The 15762-nt window shown below is 33.8% G+C and overlaps 2 protein-coding genes and 1 long non-coding RNA gene across 5 annotated transcripts; all 3 read left to right on the top strand.

Annotated features, from left to right (window-relative positions):
• Nucleotides 1-1194: 1194 nt before the first annotated feature.
• On the top strand, nucleotides 1195-4941 carry LOC118050534 (uncharacterized). Of its 2 annotated transcripts, XM_073410615.1 has the most exons (7): nucleotides 1195-1659; nucleotides 1901-2051; nucleotides 2306-2566; nucleotides 2968-3049; nucleotides 3715-3911; nucleotides 4243-4516; nucleotides 4774-4941. In XM_073410615.1, exons 1-6 carry the CDS (start codon nucleotides 1391-1393, stop codon nucleotides 4513-4515), a joined length of 1233 nt encoding a protein of 410 aa, XP_073266716.1. In that variant the 5' UTR covers nucleotides 1195-1390; the 3' UTR covers nucleotide 4516; nucleotides 4774-4941. The 2 variants fall into 2 exon arrangements, with proteins under 2 accessions (XP_073266716.1, XP_073266715.1); XM_073410614.1 differs by lacking the exon at nucleotides 4774-4941 and having other exon boundaries at nucleotides 1196-1659; nucleotides 4243-4750.
• Nucleotides 4942-5284: 343 nt separating this feature from the next.
• Nucleotides 5285-10489, top strand: LOC118050533 (protein STRUBBELIG-RECEPTOR FAMILY 5). 2 transcript variants are annotated; one of them, XM_035060916.2, is made up of 16 exons: nucleotides 5285-5926; nucleotides 6572-6704; nucleotides 6802-6873; nucleotides 6980-7045; nucleotides 7198-7269; nucleotides 7349-7420; nucleotides 7514-7585; nucleotides 7659-7724; nucleotides 7913-7978; nucleotides 8079-8368; nucleotides 8545-8819; nucleotides 9007-9275; nucleotides 9430-9550; nucleotides 9679-9815; nucleotides 9934-10090; nucleotides 10207-10489. In XM_035060916.2, the coding sequence occupies exons 1-16, from the start codon at nucleotides 5824-5826 to the stop codon at nucleotides 10270-10272; spliced, it is 2037 nt and encodes a 678-aa protein (XP_034916807.2). In that variant the 5' UTR covers nucleotides 5285-5823; the 3' UTR covers nucleotides 10273-10489. The 2 variants fall into 2 exon arrangements, with proteins under 2 accessions (XP_034916807.2, XP_073266714.1); XM_073410613.1 differs by having other exon boundaries at nucleotides 6975-7045.
• A 2346-nt stretch (nucleotides 10490-12835) lies between these two features.
• On the top strand, nucleotides 12836-13649 carry LOC118050535 (uncharacterized). The gene is made up of 2 exons (XR_004687892.2): nucleotides 12836-13127; nucleotides 13381-13649. It is a non-coding gene; the product is annotated as an uncharacterized lncRNA (long non-coding RNA).
• The last annotated feature ends 2113 nt before the right edge of the window (nucleotides 13650-15762 follow it).

Raw genomic sequence — 15762 nt, 5'->3', positions numbered from 1 at the left:
ATCTGCATGAACAGGAGAAAAGACATCTTTCTAAATATAATTTGATCTGATATGATTTGGAGAAAGAAGTGGATTGGCAAAATACTCAAGCGATCCTGACAGGACACTTCAAGATTCTCCACTAAAATTAAACCCAATAAACTCCGTTCATTTGTCTCAAAAGTGACCACATATTTGCATCAGCTAGTTATCAGAACAGACTTTGGTGGATCATCTAAAATTAGACAAAATCTCAACATAGTAGCTCGCAACGTCAGAAATCAATTAATACATTAACAAAATAATAATAATAATGATAATAAACATACACCTAAACTGTCCTACTCATGATCTTCGAGATTCTCCTTGGCAATGTTTATAAGCATGGTATTTTGATATTATTTATTTTTTAAAATATTATTTATTTAAAAATATATTAAAATAATTTTATTTTTATTTTTTAAGATTCATTTTTGAAATTAGCAAATAAAAATAATTTAAAAAATATACAAAAATTGATTTTAAATATTTTTTTTAATTTTTATAAAACACTATTTTAAACTAAGTTCCAATCGGAGACTTGATTTTCTAAAATCCTTCTCATAGTTTTTTTAGCTCTTTGAATCTTTTTAATCTTCTGTATGAAAAGGTTGGTGAGAGTTACCACCAACTAGGAAGATTGTGTTTAATATTGCAGGAAATATTATTTTTTTAAATATTTTTTTTTTGGAATATTAAAATAATATTTTTTTAAAATTTATTTTTAATATTAACATACTTTAATAATTTAAAATTTTAAAAATTAATTAAAAAAAAATTAATTTTTTTTCAAAAATTCAGTGCCATTACAAAAACAAAAACTAAGAAGGGATGAGAAAAAGGGATAAATTATTTTATTTAGTCCTAAGGTTTTAAATGTTATTATAAATTAGTCCTTCATGTTTAAAAACCTTTAACATAGTGGCTTGACTCTTGTTGATCATTGTCTTGCTTGTACATTATCTGGTTTCTCCTTCATCCAAAATGTACCGTTTGATGATTTTAATTCTTAGCAAAAAACCATTCAAAGGTTTTCAAAGATAACGATCAACAAAAGTCAAGGGACTCTGTTATAGGTTTTTAATTAAAAAGGACTCAGTTATAATTCCTTTCAAGAATCAGATACTAAAGAATAATTTACTAAGAGAGAGAAGTATAAATATGCTGCAGGAACAGAACGTGAGGGAAAATCAAAGCAAAGCCAAGCTGTGAAGTTCATTAATGGCCGAAACAACGGCGGAAATCCCAATTCATTAATGGCCGAAACAAAGGTGGGAGCCCCAATCAACCCGATACCCATACCTTCTCTTCTTGTATAAGCCAAACAAATAAAAAATAATTGGTCGGTTTGATTTAGATTTGCGAAGGAAAGATGAGTTTCTTTGGTTTTAGTGGATCATCACTACATTCTTCTTCAAATGCTTCTTCTTCTTCAATGGATTTTTGGTTTCAAAACGAAAGAATGAATTTTGGTTATGGATGGGCTACTCCCTTTGCGCTGCTCGTCATTCTCATTTTCCACTTCTCCAAACGACTCTTCTCTTCTTCTTCTTCTTCTTCTCCTCCTCCTCCTCCTAAACGAAACCTCGTTTCTTCTTCTCCAGCTTCCATTGCTACTGATAGTGGTTCCTCTAATTACAGGTACTTGCTTTTCTTATTTAGTTTGATTCCTCTTTTTTTAAGATCAAAATGAAATCTTTTTTGCTTTTGCTCTTTTTTTTTTCCTTACACGGGAATGCTTTGTTTTTGTTCTTTTTCATTTTTGTCAATAATTTAATGTTTGTGTTGGATTGTGGGTTGGTTTAATTGAATCAAAGTCCCAATCTTGGGAGGATTTTGATTAATGAAATGCAACTTCTGTTATTTGCTACTGTTTATGCAGAGTTTCAGAGATTGTTTCAGAAGCTGATTTGAAGTTTTTGATTGAAGTTTTGGATGAGAAGCTAACTGAGAAGGAGAGTGAGAAATGGGAAAATGTTACAAATAAGAGAAACGATCTCCTAGCTTATACCGCCAAATGTTTCAAACCGAAGGTTGTTGCCTTCCACCCCTAATGTTGTACTGTTTTCAATTTCCTGAAGTTTTCTCCTTTTGGTTTGTGGAATATGTCAATAAAGTTCATTTCGAAGTTTAGTTTGTTTTGTGTTTATGAGTTCATTACTTGCGGTAGAAAGGCTGGCTAACCAATTGATATCTCTTTTAAATTTGGATTGAGTTTTATTGGTGGAGTATGGTTTTAGAGAGAATTGATGTAATATGATGGTGTTTTCTGGTTGTGTATTTGCAGGATGCTCCGATAAAGTACTTGAGTGTGATGGTTTTTGAAAACTGCACCACAGAGGTGCTTAGGGACTTCTACATGGACAATGACTACAGAAATCAATGGGATAAGACCATAGTTGAGCATGAGCAACTGCAGGTGGATAGAACTAATGGAACTGAAATTGGTCACACAATAAAGAAATTTCCACTTTTGACCCCAAGAGAATACGTTTTAGCATGGAGATTGTGGGAAGGAAAAGATAAGACATTCTACTGCTTTATTAAGGTAATCATCTACAGCAACTGGTTTGACAGCATAAGTTAGTTGCTTCTTCCTATTGATATGATTGTGCAATATATATGTATTTATCAAGAAATGAAATATCGTTAGCTGGTGGGAAAATAACGGACTAGCAATAACCAATTTTTTTTTTGGAAAAGATAACAATTATAAAGTAGATTTTCAATGGTGAATGGTGACTGTTTACTGGCTAGAGCAAATGGGATACGAAGCTCTTAAATTTTTTTAATGCAAGAATGTCCTTTTGATTTTGTTTAATTTATTCTGCCATAATGTCTGGGAAAATCATTTTATATATGCAATTGGCGATTTAGTTCTCTTCACTCTATTTTTAACTTGATTGTCTAATCCTTAATTTTTAATTTGATGTTGATGACTATAATTAGGATTGTGAACATCCTTTAGCTGCAAGACAGAAGAAGTTTGTACGAGTGAAGTTCTTTAGATCTGGTTGGAAAATCAGTAAAGGCAATTTCCTGACCTCCCTTTTTGCAGTATTTTTTGTAGTTGCAAGATTGATAAACAAGCAAAAAAAAGAAAAGAAAAGAAAAGAAGAGAGCATAAATTGTCTTATATTGAGCTTTTCTAATATTATTTTCCGGCCTTCATTTGTATATATATTATTTATTATTTCTTTTAAATAAACCGTATCTTTCTGACATTGCAGTATTGACAGCAAAAAAGAAAAAAAAAAGCATGAAATGTCTCATATTGAGCTTTTCTGACAATAATTCTTGGGCCTTTGTTTTCTTAGTTGTTTGGAATTCAGTATTTTATAAAAATTGCATGTTTTCTTCCAGCATGAAGTGTATAGCGTAGACTGTTACATTTTCTGCTGGAGCTTGTATTATTCTCTATATAGTGAGAAATGGAAGATCATTATATGCTGCTGAAGCTTTACTTATGGAACATTCTCCTTTTATTTTCTTATTTGGTACAGAAAAGATGCATCATCTGGTCTGTGTTTTAGGAGGTTATAAGCATGATTTTCAATTTGCCTGGTCTTTAGTTCTTCCTAAATGAAAACAATTGCTTTAGGATTGTCTATTTACTTGATGTTTTAATTCTTCCTAGATCGAAATAGTTTACTCTTGTACTGATTATTTTGTAATTCCTATCGCTTTAACTTACAGTCCCTGGTAGAAATGCCTGTGAGATCAAAATGTTTCACCAAGAAGATGCTGGTTTGAATGTGGAGATGGCAAAGTTAGCTTTCTCAAGGGGCATATGGAGCTATGTATGCAAGATGAATAATGCACTGCGCAAATACTCTGTGATTAGTCATCCTCAGACAGGTCCAGCTGTCACTGCAGTATCTTTAACCCAGAAGGTGAGGACCGGCATCTTTAAATACTGATGCTTTTAAAGAACATATTCGTGACTTAGCACAGCCTATCAATAGAATGATTGGTGAAGTCAGGTTTCCTTTTTAACATCACACGTAATATATGAAATATGTAGTTTAACAGAAGTTTCCAAAACCATAGCGAGGAGATAAAATTAATGGCTTTATTATATTGAGATCATGAAATGTGTGTTAAACTGACTGAGTTTCCAAAACCTTTGGTTGGTGATTAAACTGCTACACATTAGCGAGGAGATGATAATACTGGCTTTATTATATTGAGATCATCAAGTACGTGTTTCCTCTTTTGGCACAGGTTCCACCTGAACTAGAAACAATGAACAGTCTTATGGATACTCAGGCAACTCTGACATTGACTGCCCCACGGGGATTAGTTACTGGTGAAGCCAAAGAGAAGAAATTCCCAAGGCCATCTAGGAAAATTATAGGAAATGGTCTGCTTCTTCTAGGGGGTATCATCTGCCTGTCTCGTGGGCGCTCTAGCCTATGTGCTAAAGTTGCCATGGCATTTATCCTGACAAAGCTGAGAAAACGTGATGAGTCGTCAAGCCAAGGAAGGGAAAGATGAGGTATATGATGGCGTTGTATGACCAATACTAATGCTGCCGGACTCAATAAAGCTTATCGCACATTTTTATTAACTTGAGCATGGAATCTGACCTGTATACCTTTTAAAGAGATCGCATATTAAGCCCCTTTGTCTACGAGGAAGCTGGATTTCTTTCTAATCAAGATTTTTGTTCCATGAATGCCTTTGTACTGAAAAGTTGCAACTTTATTACTCTTATTACCATTTCCACTAATGTAATTATGAAACCATCTTCAGGAAATCAGGAGCCAACACCAAAGTTTGAAGATTGAGCCAAAACTAGAAAGCCTAAATTGAAGAGAGCTCTAACTCTTCTATCCTCTTGAAGACTTGAGTTTTGTAGTATCCAGTTTAGCCATGACCAAATTGTCGGGCTATATAATGACCATTTTCCTTCCTTTTTTTTTTTTTTTTTTATTTGCCTTAGTTTGACTCAACATTCAATTCAAGGCTGCCGTCACTCTTTTCTAAAGGTCAGCCTCGTAGTGATCAAGGATACTGAGTTAGCTTGAGAAGTGTGGGAATGATATAAGAATATCATAATGAAGCTTGATATGGTAATATTACCAAATTGGGGAATAATTATTGACAGGAGGCGTTTTCTCCTTGTGATTCTCCAACCCCCAAATATCATTCCTATATATTCAGTAATTACACCAGCATAATTATTGCCATGTTCAGTTTAGAAAACACTTCAGTTATGGGATCATGTTTATATAATGCATTGATGTGTATAAAAAAGAAAACGATGCCTTTACCAAACTGTCTTTGATCTACAAAAGCTATTCTTAGTATACCGATGATGTTTATGTATAGTATTGGTTGACACTTACGTTGGTTCGATATATATATATATATATGAAAGGAGAAAACAAGTATGGATTATGAAGGAAGAGCGGTTAGTATAAGAAGGCGGGAAGATAGTAACAGAAGGCTTTGTTAGTAATAACTCCTAAAGCCGGAAAACATTGACAAACTCTCATTTCTCCTAATCATTCGCAGTTTTTTCTTCTCTGAAAAAATGCCACTTATTGTTAGCTGTCTTTTCTTCAAATATAGCCTCTCTCTTAAAAAAAAAAAAAAATAATTCAAAAACAACAAAAAAAGGAAAAGACTCCCCTTTTCTTCCTTCTTGTACCTAGAAGGAAGGCTAGAATCCTGTTGTTCATGTCTGACTTCTGAAACGTCATTCATAACCATTCTCTTGAATCTAGATAGCTTCAAGCATAACATAGAAACAAAACCCACATTACTCTCTTTTTTTTTAGCCTGCTTCATTATTGTTTTATGTTTTGGTGTAGGAGAATGTACCATAGTCTTTTTGGGTTCTTGATTGTCTCTCTTGTAATCCTCACCACCTTGGTCCATTCGAAGACTGATTCTGAAGATGGTATGCACACTCCGTTTACACATGCACGGAAAAGTTTATTGATTTTGCTTTACATTTTGTTTTGATTCCTGAATGAGGTAATGGTGTTTAGGAACACGTAATTATCTGTAACGTTTCAAGGTTCCACACACACACAGGTTGGTTATCAAGGTGAAATTTCTGTACATGTTTAATCTCAGGAGAGCATGAAATTTGATTTATACAAGGGAGATCTATGATCTTTATTGCCTTTACTAATACTATATTCGTTTGTTGTTTAATCTATGGGTAATAAAAGCCAGTCTTTTTAAATGCAATTAACTTTTGATGGGGTGTTCTTGGTTTTCATGGATTGGATCCATCAAGGGATGTTTTCAACTATTTGTTCATGTATATGTAGATAAACTCATTCAAGAAGAAAATAACTATGGTGAAAAGTTCAGTGCATTTACAACGGGGTTACTGAAAAGTGCTTGTTTTAACTACAAATTTGCAACAAAAAATGGATACTAATAGGCTTAACAACTGCAAATATTCAAAGACAGTATTGAAACTCAGAACCCTTCTTTTATGATCTTCAGTTACATAATCATAATTTTCTTAAGAATCTATTAAATTTGCATTTCAGTATTCTGATGTTTCCCGTATTGTGATTGCTCATTTCAGTTTCGGCTTTGAATGTGATGTTTACGAGCTTAAACTCTCCTTCAAAACTGAGTGGATGGCAATCAAGTGGTGGGGACCCTTGTGGAGACTCTTGGGAAGGAATCCAGTGCTCAGGCTCATCTGTGACTGAAATGTAGTTAGATTTGCCTGTCAAAATATTTCTGGTGAAGAGATTTTACATTTCACATAATTAGCAGGAATAACCCTGAATTTTCTGAATGCTCTTGCAGAAAATTATCTGGACTTGGACTTACTGGATCACTGGGTTATCAGCTATCAAACTTGAAATCTGTCACCTATTTGTAATGCCCAGATTCTAAATCATAGCACTTTTGTTTTACCACTAGCTTTTTTTCTGATGAAGGAACAAAACCTCAAGACTTTTGGTATTTCTTTGTCATAGTACAGTGATGTGAGCAAGAACAACCTCAAGAATGATATACCATACCAGCTTCCTCCTAATGCAGCTACCTTGTAAGCCTACTGACATTTTCTTCATCTGGAACACAACTAAACAAGTTGTTATATGTTCTGATTGTTCTTTACCCAAGCTCACTTTTTTTTTACTGGACTGATTTTATGAATCTAAGTGTGTTTGATACTAATCTTGCAAGCTTAACGTGCAGAGATCTTTCTAATAATGGCTTCACTGGCAGTGTGCCCTACTCAATTTCACAAATGACTAAACTTCAAAACCTGTAAGCATACTTGGTTCTTTTGTTACAAAACCTTCCATTTGTTCTTAATACTCATTCTTAATTTTGATGCTTCCTCCAGAAATCTTAATCAAAATAAATTAAATGGACAGTTGAGTGATATGTTTCAGAAACTCTCTAAACTTAAAACAATGTAAGTATTACTAACTGGAATGATCAAAAGGTTCTTAAAGTCATCTGTTTGTTACAATAAAAGTTATGGTTCACTCATGGAGATGACTTACAGGGATCTATCCCGCAACTCGATCTCAGGGAATCTGCCTCAGAGTTTTTCTGCACTTTCAAGCCTCAGCACATTGTAAGAAGTGATAATAAAATTTTTATTTAGGTCCTCTTAGTTTATTCCAGTGATTGTTTATGTCTTTGTACAGGCATTTGCAAGACAATGAATTCACCGGTACCATAGATGTCCTTGCCAGACTTCCCCTTAAAGATTTGTAAGTAACATTCTGAGTACTTCAATTGAACAGCTATTGTTTTTCAGTTTAGGTCAGAAATATTGATGTCTAAAATTCTAAAGCCCGATGATTCATTGATAAGAATGATGGTTTCAAACTTCAATACAGTAGTTGATGTTAGTGAAAAGTAAAGAACTCACAACATGAATCCACTATTCCACTGGCAGGAATATTAAAGACAATGAGTTCACTGGTTGGGTCCCTGATTCACTGAATGGCATTGATAATCTGGAGTAAGAATACCCTAAATTTGCCTCTCCCTTTTTTTTTTTTTTTTGAGGATGTAGGTTGTAAGATATTGCTTCTCTGACTTCGTGATTTTATTTTCTGAAGAACGGGCGGGAATGCGTGGTCATCTGGTCCTGCTCCTCGTGGTAAATCTAGTTCAGCCCATGGCAAGGGAAGTGGGAAAGGTGGCATGAATGGACTTGCTATAGCGTTAATAGTTTTGGCTTCACTGGTTGTAGTTGGACTCCTCATTATACTACTTTCAAAGAGAAGGTCTTCTCCATCTTCAAATTTTCTTGAGGAAGATAATGGTAGCTGGCATAGAGCATTTACTCCCCTTTCATCACATGAACTATCCAATGACACCCGTGCTGCCATAAAGAAAGAGTTTAAAGGTAGTTGATTGACTTCAGCATAATTTTACGTAGAGAACTTTGCTAAATCTCTGTTATAAATATTTTACTTTGTGTTCACACCTTTATGTCGCTTTTTAATGCTGTCCTGTTTCAATACTGTGCATGCTGACTGACATTGTTGGTGTGGACTTAACAATATGATTTACTGGTGACAGAAATTGAACCAATCAATTTGTCTGGTTCGATTGATATAAAGAATCTGCAAAAAGCTCCTTCCGTGGGTTACAAGCCTCCACCTTCTGATTTTTCTGAGTCTATAAGTGACAACGAGTTTGCCATCCGTCTAAATGCTGGAAGAAACACCTCTGTTCGTTCCATAGCTTTTTCCTTGACAGATTTGCAGACTGCTACTGGCAATTTTGCATCGGGCCGACTTATTGGTGAGGGATCCCTCGGTCCTGTTTACAGGGCCAAATATCCTGATGGGAAGGTATGATTAGTCATTTCATATTTTCCTTTCCATTTATTTTCTGGCACTACCTAATACTTGATCCCTAGTTCGTTGTTGAATTTGGCGCCTCATATATTTTATGTGCTTGATTGTAACTGAAAACACAATTTGCAATGAATAGTTGGATTTTGCGTTCCTGCAACATAATTTATTTTTTGCTTATCAGGTTTTAGCTGTCAAAAAGATTGATTCATCACTTTTTCAAGGCGCAAAGCAAGAGTTTTCAGAAATTGCTACAAGCATCTCAAAAGTTCACCATCAGAACATTGCTGAGCTTGTTGGTTATTGTTCAGAACAAGGGCACAGCATGTTGATATACGAGTATTTCAGGAATGGCTCACTTCATGAATTCCTGCATGTGTCAGATGACTACAGCAAACCACTAACTTGGAATACCAGAGTTAGAATAGCTTTGGGCACGGCACGTGCTGTCGAGTAAGTCAATATAAGCACATGCTCATGCAAATCTATTAGCCTAGTGGCTAAATGCTTAAGTTGTAGAGCAAGAATGCAGATGAACGCCCTCCTGCAGAATGATTCGCCGTAGCTGTTTCCTTTTTCTCTAATAAAATATCAATTCTTTGGGCAGGTACCTCCATGAAGTTTGTTCTCCATCCTTCATCCACAAGAACATCAAGTCATCTAACATTTTGCTTGACCTTGAGCTCAATCCATGTCTTTGCGACTACGGGCTGGCAAACTTCCATCATGTTAGTATTTCTTGGGACATCCAAGATCTCCTTACTGCTAGCATAGTCTGGAAATGCGATGCCTGTTGTTTTGACAGCTTTTAGTATTAACATGTGAATTTCAATTATGGTTTTTCTCTTTTTCTCAGCGGACAAGCCAAAACCTTGGTGCAGGATACAATGCTCCAGAGTGCACCAAGCCTTCAGCTTATACAATGAAGAGTGATGTTTACAGTTTTGGAGTGGTGATGCTGGAGTTATTGACTGGTAGGCAGCCTCTTGACAGGTATGGTTTCACTGCTGCTGCAATCTTTTTATTCACCGTTTGCCAGTGCATGGTGATAGCCAATGTAATCTCCATATCATAACTAATTAAGTTGCCATATTCCCTTGCTTCTTTGCAGTTCAAAACCGAAATCAGAACAATGTCTGGTTCGATGGGCCACCCCTCAACTACATGACATTGATGCGTTGGACAAAATGGTAGACCCTGCATTGCGCGGGCTATACCCTCCAAAGTCTGTTTCTCGATTTGCTGATATCATTTCCCTCTGTGCACAGGTAAGAACCATCGGGAAATTGTTGGTGCAGGGTAGTGTTTGTGCTTTACTGTCTTCAAGCTTGGTGATCTCTTCAAACAGAAGTAATATCTTGCATTGCATTCTTTGTATTCTTAGGTGGAGCCTGAATTCCGGCCGCCTATGTCAGAGATAGTGCAAGCATTGGTGCGATTATTTCAGTGATCGAGTATGAACATAAGAGACGATATTGCAGTTTCTAATCAGATGGAGGATTCTGATTACTAGTGCTAGCTATATTCTTTCAAGTTTGATATAGAACAAAGTCATTTCTTTTTGTTTGGTTGTCCCTCTTGTACATGTCTGCTAGTAGCCTTGGTTACATAGGACTCTTGGAGATTTTCTTTGCTTTTTTAACAACTTCAAAGGGTTTGCTTTCTTTCTCTCTTCTTCTTCTTCTTCTGCATGAAAGATTTTATGGAGAAATTCAACTTCCTGAGTGAGGTAGTCCGCGAATCGCTTGTCATTCTCACACGACCAAATTTCTACTCTCGTCCGGACTGGCCCGAAAGAAATCTCCAAGCCCTTAGACAAGACAAGTTGTAACCTCAAACATGGCTCAGGGCTTCTTCTTTTTTTGTTTTTTGTCTTTTGACATTGCTCAAACCAAAGAATGATGGATCAAACCCTTCTTCCACGTCGAGATGGTGAGTTCAGATAAATTATTCTGAAAACTTGAAACTTTAAATTTTAACTGGCAATATAAAAACCCTAAGAGCAGCTGTCATTATTGCTTCCTTTGATTAATAAACTATACAGAGCATGGTGTTACAGTAACGTTGATTGGCTTAAAGCATACAACGAAGTCCTGATTTCTTAATTGCGTAGTTGTTTAAAGCTTGCAAGTCTGAACAATCCCTTGAGTATTTAGTGAGATGAAGCGCCCAACAACCAACAACCCTTGATCTCTTCCTAGCTACCGATCTTAATCAGTCGATCTGTATCGTGAAGTATGAACGTAAATGAAGTTGTTAAGTCAGAGTCTACCACGAAATTGAGAGAGAGGGGGAGTGGCCTGTCTCTGTCTTTCTTTTCTTTCGGGGTTTGCTTTCGCAATTTTCATGTACCAAAAGTTAGCTTAGAGCCAACTAAAACACGTTACCGACAAATACCATAAGCCCATCTGAACTCAGACTTGGTAAGATTGAGGACTCCTAAAGTGGGAATTTTGTGTCAACTTCAACTATTATATGTGTGAATCACGAGGCATCACCACTTACTAAAAGTCTAAAACACTAGTCAACCGCCGTGTCAGATCGGTTTTCGTTTAAAATGTGAAATATATTAAAGAGCTTAAAGAGGTTTTTTTTTTATTATTATTTTTTATCATTTAAAATGACCACAACGTTCATGAAAGTTTACCCGATTTAAATGAATTAATTTTATAAATTTAAAAGTAATATAAATAACTAATAAAATCATGCCTTGATTTTTAGAAAAACTTTAAAATGATAATTTTTTTTAAAAAATATCGAGACAACAATAGAATGGATCAATGTCAATTTCCCCGCGGCTCGGATCATGGACTCTATTGAGTTTAATAACCTGTTTTATATATTTTTTATTTAATTATATAATAAAAATAGATGCTATTAAAATTGAACATCAACCCTAAAATATATATTTATTTGAGACTGTGATAATCATATAGAAAACAAATAAAAATAAATCATGCAATGTATTTCCTAACCAATCTAATATTGAAGGACAAAATAAAAAAATAATAATTTAAAAAACTAAAGGACCAAAAACAAAAAAAAAAAAGGTTATCTGGTTGGTGGGTAAACCCGTCAAACCTGTGAATTGGGTAACCTGAGCTAATACGCCAAACCTGTAAACCAGGTTATGAACTTTATTAGGATTATAATTTTTTTTGAAACTATTTTTTATTTAACTATATGATAAAAAAATAGACGATTGCAAAATCGAACACCAACCCAATATTGTCCTGACATATTTTGTCGAGGCCCGTGTAATTTGACTATTTATTTATTTATTTTTTGCAACTGGGGCGGATGACATGTCGTGCGCCCCAATTTGTTTTTGAATAAAAACAACCAGATAACGCGTTGTCTGCTGAGGCAAACAAAGAATCGTCTGATTTGCTCAGATTCCAATCATTGTGGTGGCCAGAAAATCAAAGCTCAAGTTTTTTTTACCGAAAAACTCATTTTTCAACCCAAAAATTTATAGGAATTGTAATAAATCTATCTATGACCTCAAAAAACCATCCAAAAAATCAAAATCAACGTGAACTTAAATATGTTTTTTCATGAATTTTAAAGAAAAAAAACCTAATATGAACTTTCCACATCAAATTGAACCGTTTGACACAAATTTCATCTGTTTTGGTAGTCTAAATTAGTGTTAACGACACTTTTATATCTTTATCGCCGGAATTTGGCGACTATTCTCTCCCCTCTCTCAACAATGGACTAAAAAATAATAAAAATAAATTTTTGTATCAAAATTGAATTGAAAAATATTAAGATACTAAAATTGTATAATTTACATGATTTTTAAAGTTAAAAAATCAAAGTGAATATTTTTATAAAATTTATGGCATGCCACCGATTTGATATATCATGACTTGTAAGTGAAAAAGATATTGCTGATAAAATTGTGGAGTAGGCAAATTTCATCATGTTATGAATATTCAATGGTGTTTGGTTACTGTTAGGGCAAAAGACGACAAGCGAAATGAAGATAGGATATCAGAGGTAGGATTTCGATAAAGTATTTATCGTGGATTATATCGATGAAAGATTATAAATCAGAACTAACCTGCCTCCGTACGTTGGCAAAGGGCCACTAAGTTACACTGCACCACCTACCTAGCTTCAAATCACGAGTTTGACTAGTTTGATCTTCATTTTAATCATTTTTTTTGTTTTTGTTTTGAGGTTTAGGGTTTGGCAGTTTGCCATGGATACAAGAAGGTTGGCATGACGGGATTCTGAAAACAAATCGATGTCCATCTCAAGAAGTGCCCACCCAACCCAATACGGCGGCGGCGGCAGGTATGATCCTCCATATATATTCTTTGCCGCAAAATGAGTGCAGATGTAATCATGTTTCATCAAGACTATATATATGGCGATGTTCCTCTTAATTAGTGGCTTTCCCTGTGGACACAGTACTGATCATATATATATATAGCCCACTGATCCCTTCATGCATGGAACGTGGATCATATATCTCTGCTCACATTTTAAATATTTAGTACTGTAAATCTCAATAACCACCACCGAGTTTGAATGTATATCCTTACAGATGATGATGTGGTTTTAAAGATGAGTTTGACTACAAGGCTACAAGCTAGCTTGCCGGTGGCGTGCGAGATGATGCTGAAGCTGACAATGATATCTCAGTCCATTAATGTTTCTTTTTCTATTTCTAATCTATCACGTCCACCCATGTTCTTATGTATATGAACATTGAATTCAGTGCGTACAAGTTCTTACATAAATTGTGAGGCTCTGCCAAATTTCACCCAATAATTTAATTCATTTTATAAAATGATGGTTGTGGTGGTTGTGGTTGATGGTGTTTTAAAATTGAATATGTCCATGATAAATGAGGATTTTGATTATTTAAATAGTGCATAATCATACATTTGATATCAATGTTCTCTTCTTGTGAGCTCAAGGAATAGATAATTTTTTTTGATCTAGTTTAGATAGTCCCCGATAATTAAGTCTATTTCAGCTCAACGCGTAATTGAACCCTAATATATTAAGTTTGACAGCTCACTATGTCCAAATATATTTGGACTCAACACTTAACTGAACCCAAAGATAATAAACATATAAGGAAGTTAGACTTATGTTATTTTGATATAATATTTTATTCAATCTAAAATTATAGAATTACCAATTTACCACCTTATTTTTGACCTCTTTAGATATAAACTTAAATTAAAAATTAAAATTTTAAAATATATTGCTCCACAAGTGGTGATGATGTTGATTTTACGAAGAAGACCACAAATTTTAAGATGGAATATATACAATCAGTTTTACAATTTTATTCGGTGATGGTGATGTTGATTATATATATGAACATTTCCCGTAGACAATTTTGTTTTTTCCCCCTTCAATTTTCTAGGTGCAATAATTAATTTATTAATAAAGAGTTATTAATTTATGTTCATCTTTCTTTAGCTATCAATTTTTTTATGCTGTCTGCTGGCCCTCCCTCCTTCCCTTTTGCCAGGAGAAGTCCCTCCATTTCTTGCTTAGAGGAATTGAGAAAATTAAATATTGAAGTCATGCATTTTTTATGACCAGGAATTTGGGTCATCAACTTTTTAAGTATAGATAAGATAAATCCTTGACATACTATGGAATTATTTGCAGAAATTAATTGATCTGCGACCTCTGGTTAGTGTCTCAAAACCAGGTTCTTATCTTATTTTTCAAGTCATGTATTATAAACAGATTAATATATTTTTTAATTAATTGCGTAGCTGAGTGATTAACATGCGTAGGGCGAGTTCAAGAATTGTATTTTATTTTCTCAACTACCAAAAACACGAGTTTAATATATTATTTTAAAAGTTTTAGGATAAAATGGTGTCTTAGCTCAATTGGTTGAAGTACACGAAACATCTACAAGGTTACATGTGGGTTATGATAATTGTGTTATTTAATTTAAATTGAAAAATATGACCTTCTGTTTATGTTTTTTTTTCAAAAAGAGGGGATGACCTAAAGATGTGTGGATTTGTTTATTTTGGGTTTGATATTTTTTTTATTCAAAAATATTTTTGTTATTTAAAGGTTTGTTGAAAATAATTTCTTATTTATCTTTAATTAGTTTTTAAAATATATTAATATTTCATGTTAAAATACTTATATTGGATCATAAAATCCAACATTTTACAACTCAAAAACTAATGGTATGTTTCTATACACAAACACAAATGTGTTTAAAGCCAAATATATATATATATATATATATATATATATATATATATATATATATATATATATATATATATATATTACCTCTAGAATCCTATAGTTTAGTTGAAATTGCACTTACCTATTGAGTTTTGAAAAATTACACTCCATAACATAAAATTTTATTGTGTGCATAACAATCTAGATCCTATATCTAGCATGTAAAAAAAATTAAAAAAATTATCTGATTATTTACAAATTTATCATTATTTTTCATGGCTAAAAACTTCTTGTATTAAATATTACAAATTTATAATTAGAAAAAAGAAATCATGGTCATTTTTTTCCCCAAAACACCAAACTTAGTCGCCACCTTTTTTTCCCTTTCACCCCTCACCTGCTAAACAAGTCCTTACAGGATCTTAGGTACTGTTTGGAGGTGTTTGAGAGTGTGATAGTAGTTGCTTTTGAAAGTGTTTTTTTTCTCTGAAATATATTAAAATAATATTTTTTTATTCTTTAAAAATTATTTTTGGCACCAGCATGTCAAAATAATTTGAAAATACCAAAAAATATTAATTTGAAGCAAAAAAAATTAAAAAAAATTTCAAAAATATTTTTAAAACGCAAAAAAAAAAAAAAAAATGTTCAAATCATCCCCTAAATCCATCACCCATTAACCACTACTGTCAACAGCAACAAGTCTTCCATTGTCAACAGCCACATCCCTTAGCAGTTCCCATTACTAATC

The sequence above is a fragment of the Populus alba genome, chromosome 7, assembly GCF_005239225.2.
Source record: "Populus alba chromosome 7, ASM523922v2, whole genome shotgun sequence".
NCBI lineage: Eukaryota > Viridiplantae > Streptophyta > Magnoliopsida > Malpighiales > Salicaceae > Populus > Populus alba.
Note: the sequence above shows the minus strand (reverse complement) of the source record. Positions and strands in the feature narration are given on the sequence as shown.